Source organism: Eutrigla gurnardus, assembly GCF_963514095.1.
Source record: "Eutrigla gurnardus genome assembly, chromosome: 3".
In the NCBI taxonomy this organism is placed as follows: domain Eukaryota; kingdom Metazoa; phylum Chordata; class Actinopteri; order Perciformes; family Triglidae; genus Eutrigla; species Eutrigla gurnardus.
The window spans coordinates 1566056-1585596 of NC_139917.1; the positions used below are offsets into that span (position 1 = coordinate 1566056).

The 19541-nt window shown below is 43.6% G+C and overlaps 2 protein-coding genes across 2 annotated transcripts in view; both read right to left on the reverse strand.

Annotated features, from left to right (window-relative positions):
* Window positions 1-19541, reverse strand: part of LOC311010476 (uncharacterized protein) — a 126665-nt gene that overhangs the window by 105549 nt on the left and 1575 nt on the right. The gene's annotated exons all lie outside the window — the stretch shown is intronic.
* The window catches only part of LOC311010466 (sodium/potassium/calcium exchanger 3-like), a 139770-nt gene continuing 135346 nt past the window's right edge, over window positions 15118-19541 (reverse strand). The window contains exon 17 of the mRNA XM_084004971.1: window positions 15118-18236. Within this exon, the coding sequence (XP_083861097.1) occupies window positions 18084-18236 (153 nt within the window). The 3' untranslated portion in view covers window positions 15118-18083. The remainder of the gene's footprint in view (window positions 18237-19541) is intronic.

Below are 19541 nucleotides of genomic sequence, written 5' to 3' on the forward strand. Positions count from 1 at the left end.
GGACTATGTTTCTGAAAAGCACCTTCAAGAATGTAACGGAGAGGGGTAATGTTGCTGAACTTAACAAGTAGTGCAGTTCCTCTAAGAAGTCATCAATTTTTGTGCCTGGCACATGTGCAAAATGCTCCAACTTGAGCAACGCTGCAGCAAAATTTCGCTCAATTACTTGAGACAAGTTCTTAGTTACATCCACATCACTACTCGAACTTGCATGGTCGGTTTCAACTGCAGAGTCATCTTGATTAAGTTCCTCTTCCTCAGGATTATCAGGGGATACTTGTGAAACTCCAGTGGTTATAACTACACCTGGCTTGAAATCTTTCAACGTATGCGGGTTGTGTTTCCTATTCTTGTGAGAGTGAAATGTTCCATATACATTTGTTTGAAAACTGCAACCCCCAAACATACAAGCAACAGTTTCATTACTCCTCAAATGAGTGCCAATGTGTACAAAATAATCCTTTTCTGTAGGCAGATCACTACAAGTGCACAAATGACAACTGAATGTTGACAATTCCAGCAGCTCCTGAGAGTTTTGTTTAGGATGGTGTTAAAGGTAGATGCAACCTTATGGTGTGAGAGAGTTGACACAGCACTCAGAGGACACGGAGGTTCGGTAGAGAAGAGGGATACTTTTTATTTTCTCCCAAGAAGGCCAAAATGGCAATTCATTCAAAAAAAAAGTTAACATTTCAAACAAAACAAAACTGACATGATAGTCAAAACACAACGACAAATACTTAAGTTTTGGTCACTTGCGGTTGAGATTCCCATGTACAGAGAACCGAGCCTGGACAGTCACCTGTTTTCCACCAGCCCTCTTGTCTCCATGAACACCTGGCCTTAAATAGGCCCTGCACTGATTACCCTAATTGGTAGAAACCAAGCTGCCAGTTTGACAGGGGTGCTTCAGCACAACTACATGAGGCAGTGAAATTACCCCTCTGTATATTTATATATATTAATCTGTAAAGACTTGTAATCAGTCTAAAACTCATGGACAAATCAGATTTGATTTAATGCTAATCAATGACAGAGTCAAATCAACCCCAGCAGCCTAAACAATATTTACTTTTACTTTATTTCAATCGTTCGGATCTCTATGAAAATAACAATACATGCGAAATGAAAACAAAGTGTAGCGTGGTTATTTGCTACATATGAAATAGCAAATGGAATGAAAAATACAGCAACATAAGCATAAACAGAGTCTTTTAATGAAGGTAGCGCATTGCTGCCATGACGGGCTGCTCGTCCCGTCACACACCCCCCTCCTTATGGGAGAGCGTCCCTGTCCGGACGCGAAAGAAAGTCAGCTACTACATTGTCCTTGCCCGCGTTGTAGCTTACAGTGAACTTGTAAGGCTGCAAAGACAAGTGCCACCGTGTTATTCTTGAGTTAAAGTCCCGCATACGGTGTAGCCACTGCAAGGCCCTGTGATCCGTCTCTAGGACAAACTCCTTGCCGACCAGGTAGTATTTTAATGTGTCCAGGGCCCACTTGATGGCCAGACACTCTTTCTCAATAGTGGAGTATCGAGTCTCGCGGGGAAAAAGTTTTCGACTGACATACTGTACTGGTCTCTTGTCCTCCCCCTCACCCTGCAACAACACAGCCCCAAGACCTAATCCAGAGGCATCAGTCTGGACGGTAAAGGGCAAGGAGAAGTCTGGACTCTGTAGCACAGGCTCGTGGCACATGCTCTCCTTGAGGTCCTGGAAGGCTTGTTCACACTCTGAGGACCAGACCACCTTGTTAGGGCTGGTTTTGCGTGTGAGATCGGTCAAGGGTGCAGCTCGGCTGGAAAAGTCCGGAATGAAACGTCGATACCATCCAATAAGCCCCAGAAATGATCTCACCCCCTTCTTAGTAGAGGGTGGCTGGCAGCAGCGGATGGCGTCCACTTTATTGACCTGGGGTTGGATTGTGCCACCTCCCAGTACATAACCAAGGTAGCACACCTGTGACCTAGCGAGCTGGCACTTGCTAGCGTTGACCACCAGACCTGCCCGGCGGATACGCTGAAAGACGTCATCAAGATGTCGAAGATGTTCCTCCCACAAAGAACTGTAAATCACAACATCGTCAATATATGCTGCAGTGTAGTCCTCAGCGCCCCTCAGCACCTGATCCATCAGGCGTTGGAAGGTCGCTGCAGCCCCGTGTAGTCCAAAGGGCATGACCCGGAACTGGAACAGGCCGGATGGAGCTCTGAAAGCAGTCAGCTCCCGTGCTTGTTGAGACAGTGGGACCTGCCAGTACCCCTTACACAAATCTAAAGTGCTGAGGTACTTTGCCTTTCCGAGACGCTCCACCAACTCGTCCACACGGGGCATGGGGTAGGGGTCAAATGCAGAGATGTTGTTCAGCTTGGAAAAGTCGATACCGAAGCGACGGCTCGATCACCCCCATCTCCAGCATGGCCTGGACCTCCTGTTTCAGCACGGGGATCAGTCGTGCTGGAACCCTGGTAGCCGTCTGCCGGATGGGGCCTGGGGAGGTCAATCTGATGTTGTGGGTGGTGAGGTTGGTCCTGCCTGGCTCATCCCTGAAGAGGCCCCTGGGGATGATATGCAGCAGGTCCTCCTGCTGCTCAGGTGTCAGGTGGGTAGTGGTTGGGTAGGTGGATTCCCCACCAGCAGTGGGAAAATACTGCTCAGCCGGTTCTTCCTCCTGCTCCACTGTTCGTGCCCACAGCTGGTCCTGGATGGAGGTTGGTCGGTCATTCCACAGCTTTAACAAATTGACATGGAAGATTTGCTTTGGGCGGCGTCTTCCTGGCATAGCAATTTCGTAGGTCACCTCTCCAACCCTGCGAAGCACCTCAAACGGACCTTGCCACTTTGCCAGCAGACTGCTCTCAGAAGACGGTAACAACAGCAGCACCTTTTGTCCGGATACGAAGATGCGACTGCGAGCAGTTCGGTCGTACCATGTCTTCTGCCGTATTTGTGCCTGTGCCAGGTGTTCGTTGGCCATGGAGCTCAGCTGGTCCAGCTTCTCCCTCATCCGCAGGACATAGCTCGCGATGTTGGATAGCTGGCGTGGAGCGTCCCCCTCCCAGCTCTCGCGAAGGATGTCAAGCGGGCCTCTCACCTCCCGCCCGAACAACAGCTCGAAAGGGGAGAACCTGGTGGATGCCTGCGGAACTTCTCTGTAGGCAAACAGAAGATAGGGGAGCCACTGGTCCCAGCCGGCCCTCGAGTCAGACACAAACTTCCTCAACATGGCTTTCAAAGTCTGGTTGAATCGTTCAACCAGTCCGTCAGTCTGCGGGTGGTACGGTGTGGTTTTAATGCCCTGTATCCCTAACAGAGTGTAAACCTGCTTCAGCGTTCTACTAGTAAAGTTGGTGCCCTGATCGGTTAAAATCTCTTTAGGGATCCCGACTCGGGAAAAGAGCTGGATTAAACAATTTGCTATCTGCCTAGCCTTTGTGTTTCTGAGGGGGAACGCCTCAGGGTACCGTGTTGCATAGTCACATATTACCAGAATGTAGCGGTGCCCTGCAGTACTCCTCTCTAGGGGACCTACGACGTCCATGGCAATACGTGTAAAAGGAACGTCAATAATGGGGAGGCTGATCAGGGGAGCTTTCAGCCCTCTCTTAGAGCGTGCTGCTAATTGACACTCAGGGCATGACTTGCAATACTCTGTAATGTCCCTGTGAAAACCTGGCCAGTAAAATCTGTTTAAGATTCTGCTCTCCGTCTTCTCCTGGCCTAGATGTCCTGCCCACGGAATACTGTGACCAAGATTTAACACTTTGGCTCTAAGAGCCTTAGGCACTACCAACTGCTCAGTATTAGCACCCACTCTACACAGTCTCCCTTGTCGCTTTACAAAACACACCTCTCCTTCTCCAATAGATTCCCTAGCTTCCTCAGAAGTCTTGGCAGCAGAAATGCATGAGCTAAGTGTAGGGTCCTCCTGCTGAAGCTTCCCAAATTCTACAACTAGGACTTCCTTCTCATCTAGCGGTGGGGAAGACGAGCTTTCCTGCACTGCAGTACCTAACACCTTAGCTCTACGTCTCTCTGCCCTTGTCTTTTTAACCTTACAACCGGGCCAACTACTCTCAAATGGCAACTCCGACCAAAGCTCCTGGTCTGACTTCCCTTTGGCCTGGGCCCTTGTGGTGACATAACCTGTAGTTGTGCTAACATTACCCAGCAGCAACTCTGTCAGTACCGGCAAATCCTGGCCTAGAATCACTGGATATGGACATCTATCCATCACACCTACTGTTAACAAGTACTTCTGGCCCTTCACTTCAATACTGACATTAACTGTTTGATGCTCCGACTCATCACCATGGATGCAACGTACCCTCACTTTGCCCATAGACTGAAACTCATCTGGCTGTAAGCAAGACCTGCGCACAAACGTTTGGCTGCTGCCTGAATCAATTAATGCTCTCCATGTCCTACCTCTGAGTTTAACAGGAATAGTTACATCTGAGGAAATGACAGAAGGTGAGCACCTATCAGGGCCTGGAAGGTAACACAGTCTAGTGTCTGTAACCTTTTTGATGGGGCAATTTGGCTTAATATGACCCTGCTGACCACAGCCGTGACAAATGATTATCCTAGGTGTAGCAGATTGAGTGTGACTACTACTAGGGCTATTGGGCCTATTGAAGGGCCTAAACACACGGCCAGTCCCACCCACAGACTTACCAGAGGTTGACTTCTCGGCTTCCCGCATGGCCCCCTGGTGATATCTCTTCCAGGATTCTTGAGGGCCCAACTGGTAGCCTCTCCAGCTTTGCCTGGCAGCAACGAAAGTTTCCACCATCTCTGCTGCTTCTGTTGAGGTCTGTGGCTTGCGTTCTTTGACCCACACCTGCAGTTCAGGGTTTAGCATGCCCAAAAACTGCTCTAGGATTAACTGTTCACACATCTGCTCTTTTGTCTTTATCTTTGGATTCAGCCATTTCTCAAACAGGTCCCTGAGTCTTGTTTGAAGCTCTTTAGCCGTTTCGCCCTCCCGGATGGTTTTGGAGCGGAACCGTTGGCGGTAAGTTTCAGCATTGATCTCAAACTTGTCCAAGATTGCGTGTTTGACTCTAACATAGTCTCTGCTGTCATCCACATTCATTGCTACATAGGCAGCTCTGGCTTTTCCTTTTAACAGGGGTACAAGGTGCAAAGCCCAGCTGTCGAGAGTCCAATTACTGGCTAACGCAAGTCTTTCGAATGTGGTTAAATAATGTTCAATGTCTTCATCCTCTTCATAGGGTGGGATCCTTGGAGCTTTCCACCCTACATGTGCTGGAGGTAAATGCATGCCCAGGCTGGAAGTGTTCAATGAGGAGCTTTGCATTCCGGACCCAGGGTCTTGAACTGCTGCTGATAGGGCGGCAGGTTGCCTGAGGAGCCCCTCTTGCGCCGTAGTGGGGCGGGAGTTGGGTGGGTTGATTTCCTGCAACTCTGCAAGCGACTGCCGCACTGACTGCATGTCATCCGACTCTTCTTTCACCAGCCGCTGTAGTTGCTGGAACTGGTGCTCTATTGCCCTCCAACGCTGGTCTTGGCGTCCAGCCTCTGGGTTCTCCTATGAGGACAAGCCGAAGAACCTTATATGGTTCTACTTAGCACTTTTATTTCTAAGAGTGTAACTTGACTCCAACTCCAACACCCAGACATGGATGGATTGATGGATGGGAATGGGAAACATGGGAATGAAGCCTGAGGTACATAGAACCATATAAGGTTCTTCGGCTTCTCCTCATAGGAGAACCCTTTTTGGCTCCAGGTAGAACCTTTTATAAAGGTTCCACCTGGAACCCTTTTAGAGGGTTCTACCGAGACCCCACATAAAGGGTTATACCTAGAACTGTGTGTGTAAGGTTCCATCCAGAACCCTCCATGAGAGGTTCTACAAAGAACCCATACTGGGGGTTCCACCAAGAACCCTTTCATTTTCCAAGGGTTTCATTTAGAACCCAAACAGGGAGTTCCACCCAGAACCCCTCATTAGAGGTTCTACAAAGAACTCACGCAGGGAGTTCCACTAAGAACCCTTTCATATTTCAAGGGTTTCATCCAGAACCTACACAGGGAGTTCCACTAAGAACCCTTTCGTTTTTCAAGGGTTTCATCTAGAACCCACACAAGGAGTTCCACCAAGAACCCTTTCATGTTTCATGTTCTAAAAAAAATCCCTTTTCAAAGGTTTTCACAAATAACCTTCTTGTCTTCTGAGGGTTCAATAAATAACCATATTGTATTCTACAGATCAGTTTAGTTCATATCTTATCATGTTGGCATTGAACAAACATTCAAAAGATTTTAATGAGAAAAACATTTATTTAAAGATAGTCCAACAGAACAGGCTGTGTAGGTCCCAAGGGAGAACAGATCAAAAGTCAGCATAGGTCCATTGGAATCAGCAACATGACAGGCCAGACACATCATGCTGTCCTCAGTCGATGAATTTGTGTAATCTCCAGCAACGGTGACATGGCAGAAAGGGGAGACAAATAAGAGTTTTAGTTCCATCAATCCAAGGTGCACTTATTGCATTTACTGCGCCTTATTGTAAGTTATCTACAAACAATAAAATAATGCATGGTCCAATGAAAGGAATCAGTACATACTGTACTAATTGTACTTATTGTACAGTGGAACAGAATCATGAGAAATCGAGGGAACCCCGCAAAGTTCTCACATTGATTTAAATAATGTTGAAATACTTTTCAGTGTTATGTAACAAGTACTCAAAATGTTACATATTGTAACAATAATGGAAATCTCTGCAAAACCCACCTTTACAAGCCAATGGCACACTTCTGCTTTTGTCCAAGCTGTGTAAGTCATTTCTACAAGAAAACAAACAAACAAGCAAACGAACAAAACATAACAAGAAACAAATGCTTAGTCCAACTTTCACCATAAAATTCCTCAGCTAGGGTCAAGCATGCTGAAATAAGATATTATATTTAGCTCACCTTGATTCTCTGAAGTGTCTTCTGTTCTCTCTCTCTCTCTTCTGTTCTTCTTTGTTCTGTTCTGTTCACAGTAATCACTATTGGTATGTCACACCTGGTTTGTAGAGGGTGAAGACCAGACCATATGGTGCAATCCATGGGGCAACCAGCTCTTAACTCACACATGACAGCCACCATGGGGCCAGCTCCCTGGCCCAACACACCAAACCTCAGCCTTTCCCCTGGGAGATTAAGGTTAAATTCCCGGCATCAACAAACCCTGATGCGGTAGCCCCAAAGTCAGTGTTACGATATGATTTTTGCATCAGTTAAGGCTTGGCCTCTGACATCAAAGACCTTACTTTATCACTGAACTTATGTGCAGCTTCACAACTTGACTAAACCAGTAAGCAGGGTACAGCAGCCATGGGATGAGGCCGATCATGGAAAAGTATGAGGAGGAGACAAATACATGAGTAAAATTGTCTGTAAAATAAGTGTTTAATATTTATCAAATTGTCTGTCACTAATCCACACATCACCTCAGTCGGCATTAACATGGTCACTCTGCATCAACCAGGCCTTGAACTCACAACCTCAAACTGTATCTGTAGATCACGTGACTTGTAACAAACTTTCAAAAGCCTTTGTCCAGTGAGTCCTATAGCTCACTTAGATGGCCCAGAATGAGGCACTGCATGAAAAGTCGGATTTTCGTCCCTGTAAACGCCCGGAAATCTCCCTAATTTTCGGGAGTTAACGACAATTTACAGGCTGCGAACGCCGCGTTCGTCTGTGCCGAAAATTGTCGAAAACGAACCACAGCGAAGGCTCTAATTAGCATATGAATAGCAGCGAAACCGCGCCTGGCCAGAGATGGCTTGAATATCCTCACTCAGGATTGGAAGAAACCACTAGTTTTAAACAAGTATAATCGCTCGTGATTGGTTGGCAGATCTGGTCATTATAAATGTAAAGCCAACCCACGTTGGCAGATCTGTCACTATTGGTCAACCTGATGAGTCATTATAAATGTAAACCCCACCCCCGTTGGCAGATGTGTTACTATTGGTCACACTGGGTCTTTTAAACAAGAATAATCACTAGTGATTGGTTAGCAGATCTATCACTATATATATATATATGTATACATATATATATATATATATATATATATATACACATATATATATATATATATAAACATATATATATATATATATATACATATATGTTTATATATATATATATATATATATATATATATATATATATTAGGGCACGCAACATCCTCTTAACGCCGTTAATTTTTTTAACGCGCGATTAACGCTCGGTATTTAAAAAAAAAAAAAACGTGCATTGTATGATTTATGGCCGTCGGTGGCACCTGTAGTCTTGATCCAGAGGGAAGGTGCCCGGTGTTTCCCCGCGTCCCATTCATTGTCTATGTGAAAAGACGTGCAATGCATTCTGGTGGCGTTGCGGCGAATGTCGAGAGACGGCGCGCGAGTTGGCCGCTCCTCATTTGCCTAAAGTTGAAGTCGAATCTACTTTATGCTAATCAGAGGCGCCGGGCTCGACTCGCCGCCTCGGGGAAGCTCGCAAACGCTCGCAAAAAGTTGTTGTTTAAAGGAGAGCGCCTGTCAATCATCCTCTAGTGGCAGCCCACCAAGCGTGCAATACTGGGAAGCGGCGCGTCCACACGCGTTTAAAATCGACCAAAGTCATCTGCGCGTACTGTGGGTATGAAATGAGCTACCATAGAAGCACGTCCAGTCTGAGATATCACTTGCAAGCCAATGCACTTATATCCTAACTGTACTTATCTCCTGTTACACTATCTCCTGTGACATGTTCACTTTAACTGTTTGTGATATATTCTTATAACCCTGTTTTGATCCCATGTTTTGGTAAGGGGATATTTGAAGTGTTAAATAAACATTTTCATAAATCAAGTATATTTGCCCTTATGTTGTTAAAAGTATTAAGAATATGAAAAAAATACATTAAGGTACATTTAGAAGAAAAAAAAATGTGCCAAAAAATGCGATTAATTTGCGATTAATCGCGAGTTAACTATGGACAAAATGCGATTAATCGCGATTAAAAAAATCAATCTTTTGACAGCCCTAATATATATGTATATTTATACATATATATACACACATATTTATTTTTATTTATTTATATATTTATAAATATAAATATGAATGAATTTATTGAGGAAAGGAAAAATTGCCAGGAGGAATGTAGAGTCGCACAGAGCTCGGTGAGCTCCTGGCTACGAGAGGATGGAGGTCGCACAATCCATCCAGACACCCCGCCAACGACGCCGTCCTCCTCATCAGACATCATGTCTGTGGTGGCGCACTTCCAACGGTCCACCTCAGCGCCAGCAAGCACACTCCGTCTCGCTTCCAGCAGCTGTTAAACAATCAATAAAGACAATCAGTACTGCGCGATGCACTGCGCATGGACACAACACATCTATTAATGCACCTGAAAAATAGGTTTAGGTAGGTTTGGTCACATTGACCAAAAACGGATCTAATAAATCTAATAAGTCTTACCCTCTTTCTCCTGGAACGACTCCGAGCTGACCTCTTCACAGCTTCTGCCTGCGATGTGAGATCAGGCTGTGTGTCTGAAGCTCCTGCGTACCATTTCATAGTATGTCTTACAGGCAGCTGGAAAACAATTAAATGAGTGGTATGAATAAGAAAACTTAAGTCACAGTAAAATTAAAACAAGGAAGAAGAAAACAGTAAAAGTTACTTACACACAATGGCGTCACTATCAGCATAATAGAAATCCGGACTTGCGGACAAAGCTCCGAGCAAGTAAGAGGTCAGAGCTTCGTTATGAGGCAAGGTTCGTCTGTGAAAACAAAATGAACAGTTAAGATCGGTATCTACTGTTAACGCATCTATTTCCTTATACAGCAGAATGAAAGCATATTCTTTAAATCGTACCCTTGCTCCGGTTCGTAGCGCCTACAATTCGTCTCCGAGTTGTGAAGACGGCGTACTGCTTCCTGTAAAAGACCAACAACATACACTTAACAAAGCAACTTAACGTTACACGGGTTCCTCTCTCTTGTTCTTTTACAAGGCTACTATGCTACTTTTAGCTTGGACTATTAGCTTTTAAGCTACTTTTAGCTTGGGCTTGCTTTGCTAATTTTAGCTTAGCTAGCAGTCACCGAACATATTCTTACCGCAATCATCCTGAGAGTCTCCAGCAGTCCTGGATATAAGAATTATAACATTTAAACCACATTTTCTTAAGTGAAGCCTCTTAGAGCAGCATCCCTCCTGCCGGTGAACGTGAACGTCTCCTCATCGTTCCCTGCACTGAATGAGGCGCCCGGTGTCTGCATCCGTCCCTTTAACGGACAACGGTGCACGGCGTTATTAATCACCGTTAGTAAATATATAACCACGGTTTAACATAAGCACTATATTATTAGTTAACGTCGGTAAAAACGGCACATTTTCCGCTTCGCTTGCGCTCGCTAACCCCTATGGTAAATTACCGTCAGTAGGCTAGCCGGCTGGCAGGACCTTCGATTCGTAACGTTAACGTACAATGCCAACAACAATAAAGTAACGTTCATTATCAATACGATTTAAAAGTCAGCTGGAAACATAAAAGTCATGTTACAGTATACTTACATGTGTACGCGGTTTGTGTCGGGCTCCTCGCCAGAATCACCGCAGTCGTCCGCCATTATCCAAAACTTGTGAAGTCAGACGAGCCGCAATGCATTTTGGGAAGTTGAGGAGATTTAGCAAGGTCCGCTGTATACTCAGAAATTCTTGCCAATGCAGTATACATCCGGGCATTTCTCGCGTAGACAAATTCACATACTATTGTATGTGAACGCACTACGTACTCAAATTTACGTCACAATTAAGTACGAGTAGGACGTTAGTATGGCATTTCGAACACAGCCGAGATCTATGATCTATGAACCCATCCTTGACCCTCTAGCAAAACTACGACCAGCCATTATAAAGCAGTTTATAGTTGTTAATGTTGTGTCAAAAGGTACTGCATTTAAACATGTTATTGCGCAAGTTTCCTGGCTTCATCCCCATCCGGACAGACATTTTTTTGGAAAGCCAATAGAAGTTTGGAGCTTGCAGGGAACAGACACGTCATACCCAGCATCATTTCTGCCTGTTGAGCGCATTGCTGGGAGATGTGTGGTTAACACATCCACTGTGCATTTAAGCAAGACCAAAGAAAGGGTCACTGTAGTCATGCCACTATGCACAGTGGTTGAGCTCTAGGAGACTGTGATGTTGTTTGCATGAATGTACATTTTACCTTAGTGGCAAAGCCTGATTAAAAGTAATTGTTGAAGCAAATTGTTTTGTGTATCTTTGAATGAAGATGAAATTAAGTTATATCTTTGAATGAAGATGAAATGAAGTTAACACCTTTCAGAAAAATGTCACCTGGGGGAAAACTCCCCCTGTTACCCTGATTTGCATTTGTATAGCCCACAGCATTTTCATTTACATGTTAAAGCCTCCCCTAGGATTACGGGGAGGGGGGTCATGGGGGGACAACTGCCAAGCAAGGCCCACGTCAATTCCCGGCAATTTACGTCAGTTTTCGGTGTTTCCTGCAAATTGCCGTTTGCAGTCGTAAACCTGAACTTCCACGTCAATTTACAGGGCCGCTAACTGACGAAAATCCCACTTTTCATGCAGTGAGGGGTTATATCTGTTAAAAGAATTTTCCCGTAAACTAATAAATTTACCCAAGGAGGAGATCGGAGACATAAGTAAAGTCGACGTCTGACTTTAATCTTGATCAAGAGCAGCAGTTACAATGCAACAACGTGCGAGGATGCTACAGAGGAAGTGCTCAAATCACTGTTGTGACTTGAGTCTTTTAAAGGCACAGGAGATAACGCGTCATTGACAACATGTAATACAAGACATCATGTGCACAGGGCCCCTGATAACGGTTAGCTGTTCTACAGGATGGCTTTAGGGCCTGTTTAGGTCATCAGTGGAAATACTAAAGTCATTGACAGTTCAGCGCATATGGACTAAAGTCATGGACAGTTCAATATATGATTTAAGGCATGGGGCCTCCTAAGACATGGGACCTCAGAGGTCACCGTGGATGCTAAAGTCGTAAAAATACTGAGACCCCCAAAGCTCTAACAGAAACAGAGAACACTAAAATCATGTGGTTAAACAAAATTCTTATAACAATATCCTTGCTGCAGGGACCCAGGGTTCAATTCCCCTGGCTGCTTCTTTGCTGTGTGTTATTTCCTCCTGAAGAAGGGAGTAGTGTAACTAAACTTTAAAAAATAAACACAATTATAGCTGCTGCGCAGCGATGGGTCGGGTCCGGACTATTTTTGGCAAATTTAGGCAATTCTGAGCAACAAACAGGAGAATAGGAAGGCATGACAGTTGACATTATAATGTTCATTTTGCACCAGTTGAGGCTGAAATCCACAATTTCTGGAACCAAAGACCATTGTCTATCGCACTGAGCTAATTGGCAAATGGCAACTCAACTGCGGCTTCACAAATTGAGTAAGCCATTCACTGTCGCGCAGACAGATTTGAAACCACTGTAAAAAAAAAAAAAAAAAACAGTTTTTGGGATAAAAATTCTGATATGTTTTTGTCATCATCTACCATGACTCTAAAAGTTTTGTACATTTGTTTCACAAAGACTCACAGGTATTTTGATGTATTACCATTATCACCCTTTCTGGGGCTTGAACGCACACCATCTGGCACCAAGAACCAGCTTCTAGCCAACTGAGCTAATTGTCTGGAAGTGCCATCAGCAAGGTATGATATCTCTCAACATGGGAATTGATACTGTGACCTAAAAGCAGAAGTCACACGTTGTACAGACAGAGCTAAACAGACACATGATCAGCTCACTCTGTCTGACCACTGACATGAAGGAGCTGTCAACCTGGCTGTGCAAGTGAGTGTGGCGAGTCAGAGGAGTCCCTGATCTACACATTCTGCTGGATAGCTCAGTGGGTAATGGTACAGACTTTAGATTTGGAGGGTGGTTAATGGTTAATGGTTGTGAAAATAAATTGGTAACAGAACATTTCAGTTATAGGACTGCCATCATTTGTATGTCTGATCAGAAGGTGTAAGGTAATAGACTAGTATGGTGGACCTGATGACTCAATGCAGCTAGCTGGTTAGCTCAGTCACTACTGCCAGTGACTTTAGATTGGGTGGCAGGTGTTCAAATCCCAAGATAGGCAATAATGTTACAGTTTGATCAACAGGATCTGGAGAAGAAGAAAAAACAAATAAACAAAAAAAAAATGGATATGAAAAGTATTTGTATCAGTAGTCACAAGGAATTGTATTTTGGACCATTATTGGTAAGTGTTATCAGGAAGTATGTCCCTGGTGACACAGGATCTTATACCCATGCTTTCAACAATCCCAGAAGAACTCTTTCTTCCAAAAACAGTTCTCTGGATCAAAATAGTTCTCACTGGAACCATTAGTGTTACCAAGAACCCTTGAAAAACCCTTTCTTCGGGAAAGGGTTTTTCAGAAGCAAATGGTTCCAGGTAGAACCTCAGCCCTTGTAGAAGAACCCTATTGGAACCCTTATTTCTAAGAGTGTAGATGGATACGTTTACGGATGACAGTTGTTACGCCTGACCTAGGGGTTGCCAGGACGTAACATAAGTGACCCCTCTCTTTTCCCACTCCCAGAATAAACCACACAAAACCAAAACGAATGCAGTCCAAAATAAATGGGATTTATTGACCCAAATAAAAAATAGGCTTCAGGGTGAGCAATTCCTAAAACAACAAACAAAACAGCTGGGTGGTAAAACTCGCTGTCCTATCCAAAATAAAAGGAAACAAAATACAAGTTGTCTTTCCTCACTCCCTAGCCAATAAACAGGAGAAAACGGTGCACAAAGAAACAGGCTTCTCACCCATTACTAAAACAGGACTGACTGCGATATCAACACTATTTACAAGGTGGTTCAGAAACTCTGCCACCACCATCAGTTTTTTTTTAAGAATATTTTTTCAGGCGGTCCTGGGCTGGATTCTAACCCTGGACCACCGAATTGAGGACGTTAAGCCTGTACATGGGGCGGCTGCCCTAACCACTGCGCCACCGGCAGCCCTACCACCATCAGTTTTTACACTGGTGCGAAAACCCTACGAGAGTCTGGGAGAACGTTAACGAGCGAAAGAGCGGGTGTCAGCGTCGAAGAGATGGGTCAGCGTGCGAGACAGAAGAGAGAGGAATCGCCTCTGATGTGCTGCATGCTCCATCTTTAAATGTTCCTGCAGTGGATCCCACAAATCAGCAGCCTCCACCTGCTCCAGAAACACACAAGACACAACACCCCCTCCTGATAGGGAGGAAGGACAACACACAGAAAACACATACACAAATAATGACCCCCAGGGTCATAGCACAGTGAGTTACTATGCTTTCGGCTAGTATGCTTTCATATGTTATGAAAGCATGCTTTGGAGGGAGACCTGAAGGATTGAGCTGGGATTTATTCTGATGGATACTTTGCTGTCTGGCCCAACTTTTAACCCTGGTCAAACAAGAAACCATGTGATTTTATAATTTCCTAGTGTCTCTTCGTTTTGTTGGCTGGCTTTGGCTCTTTTGATCAGCCGGGAAGAGAAAGAAGGAACAAGACCTGTTGTTAGTGTCAGTAATGTTACATCCTGATACCAAACACACATCTTGGCTTCAGAGAGATACTTTATGCATTTGTTTAAATTGACAAACATCACATGTGTAATTCATTCCACGGTTAAAAAAGGATCAAACAATGATTTTCTCACTGGAGACTCCCGAAAATAAAATAAAAAATAAATAAAAAAATATGGTCCCATGAGATACACCTGAAGGGGCCTCTCTATTGTGAAAAATAGAAAAGAGTCTCCAGTGGTTTGTCAACTGATCTATGAGGCACTACTCTGCTTTAAAAAATAAGTGGTACCATTTATTGTAAATAAATAATGACAAGCGTGTAGGTAACATGATTTTGCAGGTGAATGAAATGTGCTGATTGTACCGTGTCTCACTTCATTGTTATCACCATTTGCTGTGAAAATAAGGACGTTTCTGATAAAACCATCAGTCCAGTGAAGAGCTCAGAAAGACATGGGACAATGATTTGTGAATGTAAATCAGTTTATTGCAAGAAGACCACTGGGAACAAGGCCAACATATTCTTTTGCCCAGAGGTCCTCATCAACAAAAATGAGGATTTACAAACAATTCAAAAGACATGAGCATAAAATGACAGTAATTCGCTGAAAACTAATTTTTGTAGGCCTACATTCTAAATACAGTATATATCTCAAATGTAACTGCTCTTCTGAGGTTATTCTGTGGTTCTAATAGCAGAAAGCTGATCTTGGAAATGCATTAAAATTACACACAAAATAATCTGAATTATGAAAAAGGCATGCACACTGACCAGTATTTATCTCTAGGTCGCCTACCTGAAAATATACCCAAACAACTTTTACTGTAAATGACAGCCATCACTGAAGATGTAACACAGCTCAACAGCGCGCTCTTGTGGCTGCAGGAGGAGCATCAACACCTACAGAGGACTAGCCATTAGCAACTAAACCCCACAGTATTGGCTGAAGTGCTTCTAGCCTGCAAACTAAAATAACGCATCGAGAACATGGGGGGAAAATACCTTCAATTCATCATTGGCCCATTTTCCCTAACCAATGTTACAATCATAGCACAGGCCTTTTTCTGTGGGTTTGAAATTAAACAATAAGCTTTGCACAATCTTGTGAATAACTGTTACTGGCTAATGACACTATGCCAGTGTGTGGATGAAGCATTAAGTTGTTAACATGTTCTCATTCAGGGTCTGGTTCATGAGCTAGCTTGCTAATTAGCTTGCTAATTCCATGCTGCAGTTACAAGAAATAATACGCAACACATGAACTGCTGGCCGTGGTCTACATACTTAGGCATGTAGCTGGATCTAGTTTTGACTTACTGTACAAGATGGCTCTTTCAATTAGCTTATGCTAATGCTAATCACTTACATGCTGGCTGTACTTATGATTCGGCAAGTGCTGTCAAGGTCTGTCATAGTGACAAAATACAGTTCAAACTGCATCAACATTAGTGAACTAAAGGTTTCCATGCAAGGCTGGAATATGTGTATGCTAGTGATTAGCTTTAGCAATTAGCATTAGTTATTCACAGGCTAACTGAAAGAGTCGGAGCCGTTAGTGTTGGACGTGGAAGCATCACAAGGCAGAAGTTACACTGATAATCTATTACAATTATTATTACAATGAACTCATTGCACACCACCTTCCTTCCCTCTCAACAATTCTCCCAATTTCTTTCCCACATAACCAAATTTCAAAATCCATCCATGATGAAATCCATGATTAGCGATGCCCTTCTGCAGTTTGTGGTATTTATTCCACCTATTTGTCAGTTGTGTCTAAACAACTGACAAATACTGTTTCTGCAGAGATGGTTAAACCATATATATGACACAAATATCTCCCCACTGTTCTCCCGGACTTCAGATTACCCCCTTTTCCCTCCCACATGATCAAGTTCCAGTGTGAACCCGGCATAAAGCTACCTCCATTTACGTCACTTGGCTCCAGATCAGCCCAACAGCAAAATTCAATGTCAATAGGTGGCTTTCAACCAGTAGAGGGCAGTCTCTACCTGGATCCATCAAAAACACATTGGTTTTCAGCTGAAAAAAAGTGGTTTGGGGGTTTAGTTGCACATTTCGTTTGAACACATGCTGAAACTGAGAGGCAATACTGTCAACATGGCTCATGGCTGTTTTGGCTCAAAGACAAGCAGGAGAATGAACACAAGTGTCGGTCCTGAAGGGATGGTACAAGAGTTAAAGCACTGTGTCTACGCATCGATGTGTAGTATATATATATATATATATATGTTGCAGTATCTTTCCAAACTATACAAAACTTATAAATTATAACGTTCTATTCTTAAATATAAACATCAAGTCAGTTTCCAGTAATTAGATTAAATATTAGGTACAGTACATAATGTATGTTCCATTTATTACACTGTACACGATCCAAAGGGCTGGAACTGGTGTTTAGACATGATCTTTGAATAAATTAATTCATAAATAAATCATGATTATGTCTTTCCCAGTAACAGTGATGTCCTTGGTTCCCCTCGATACACACACAACCACACGCACACAAACACACACACTCAAGCCGACTCTTAAGTCCAAATCTAAGACTCTTACTCCTATTCTAAAATTACTTCTGACTTTAAGAAGTAACAATGTTCTACTCAACTCAGAGACTAAACTAATTATTTAATATGTACAAAGGGAACTTTAAATTCAGTAGTTCTATGTTTAGCAGTCTACAATGATAGAATAATACCTCTAATCCATAAAGTGACAGTGCTGGATGTTCTCGCAGATCCCTTTGCTAGAAAGCCTGTAGAGAGACAAGCAAACAAGAACAGGCTCTATGTGTTAAATATCTAGATGGTCTGTCAGTGCGAAGCTTCGAGTTAACAGAGTGTGGTTAGTACAGCATGCTGTGTTGGCTGTATTACTGGCAGACTAAATCACTAAAGTAAAACATACAATAACATCTCTCAGCAGACCCATCAGCTGATCCAGTTGTGCATAGGGGAGTCCCATGTATCAGCTGATATTATATACAGAGAATGCCAATTTTTACTTAAAAATACCTTAATCGTGTGCTTATATCCAAACTCGTACAAAGAGTAACAAACAATCCAGCTAAAAATGGCTGTTAGCACAGGATTCCTCTCTTTCCTTCAGTCAGTCAGATACAGTAGCAGCTTCCTCACCAGCTGTTGCTGTCAACACAGTAAAGATTCCTCCAGCCAAGCTTTCGTTTCATGAGACGAACGGCAGCCATCTCTGCTCCTGGGACTTCCTCGTCACGCCCCCGTCCCATCCCAAAACTAAACCCCACGTGTCTTCCCTCTTGTGTTTATTGCACCAAAGATAAATGAAACAGCTTTATTTTCCTATTTAAAAAAATAAAAAGGTAAGACTTGGTTTCAAGGTGCCGAGAAACTGGAAGCCAGGTGAGGTTTCCGCCATTCCCCGGAGGAAGAAGGTGGTCAGTGGATGTCTCGACACATGGGAAGGTTGACGAAGATGAAGACGTTGAACTCGATGAGGATGGAGATGCATAGAAAGATGGCGTACAGGACCAGGCAGGCCAAGCCCAGTCGCCAGTCCAGAGTCCACTTGTTCAAATGGACGCCAAGAACCTGCAGAGAGGAGGGAACCAATTACTGGACATCCATTTAAAGAGCATCACACTCTCAAACCTTTTTTCTGCTGAAAACCAATGTCTCTGTGTATTTAGTGCTGCTGTTGATTGTTTCAGGTCAGAATCTTGACATTTAAGTGCAAAGTATTTGAATTGTACATATTTTATTAATATTCACAGTGACTTCAATTTAATTTTGCTATTGGGATGGAATGTTGTTTAAAGGGCCCATATAATACTGATTTTCATCAATTTCACACAGCTGTCAGAGGTCCAACAACACTGTTTTCGATATGCATTGCCCCAAACCCATCCATGGTCCTGAATTTCAGCTGTCTAAAAGTTGCTCAAATGAGCTCTGCTGAGAACAGGCTGCTTCTGTGCCTGCACCTTTAAATGCTAATGAGCTCCGTCTGTCATCGCCTATTTGGAGAGAGATGGAGATGCCGCATACGCTAGCGGTAGCATGCGCCAATGCTTATGGTTGATGTATCGCTATGGCTCGCCTATGTGGCTCAGGTGAAGTTGCTGGGTCCCGTATGGTTGAGGGTCAGTGTCGAGGCAAAGCCAGCTTTGTACTGACCCTCGTTACTGAAGCAGTCCCATCTGAAGCGCACACATACAAGCTAACACGGACCGTAGCCGGCACATTGTCATTAAAAATGAAACACAACCACCGTCTCTTCTGTTCTTCTGTAGCTGGGACAGAATATTAGCACTTATGTTGATTTGTACAACCAACAACAGAGCAATCTACGAGTCAAGCTGTGAGCGACGACATTGTGAAACACCGCTGTCTCACCGCAGGACACACCGAACTTCACCTCGGTGATGAACGCCCCCTCTCGGATATCTCCTATCATCAGAGGAGTTCGGCCTATCAGGACACACCGAACTTCACCTCGGTGATGAACGCCCCCTCTCGGATATCTCCTATCATCAGAGGAGTTCGGCCTATGCAAACGATTTCCTTCATTACGTAACGACGGGAGCTGACTCTGCAGAGACCATGTAGGAGTTGCTTGTTTTCCTCTCAGGGAGGACCAGTTTATAGATGTAGAGACCAGAGAAAACCTGTTTTTCATAATATGGGACCTTTATGCCAAAATAAATAAAATACAAATGCCTTTGAAATAAATCATTAAATAAATAAATTAGGCAAAAAATACATAACAAATAAATAAATACAAATACACATTATTTCACAGGACTTTAATTCCACATTAATTTCACAGCTTTTTCATTCCCCCCCTTACATTCAAATGAATGAGGAATGGTTATTAGCCTAGCTATGGTGCTAACC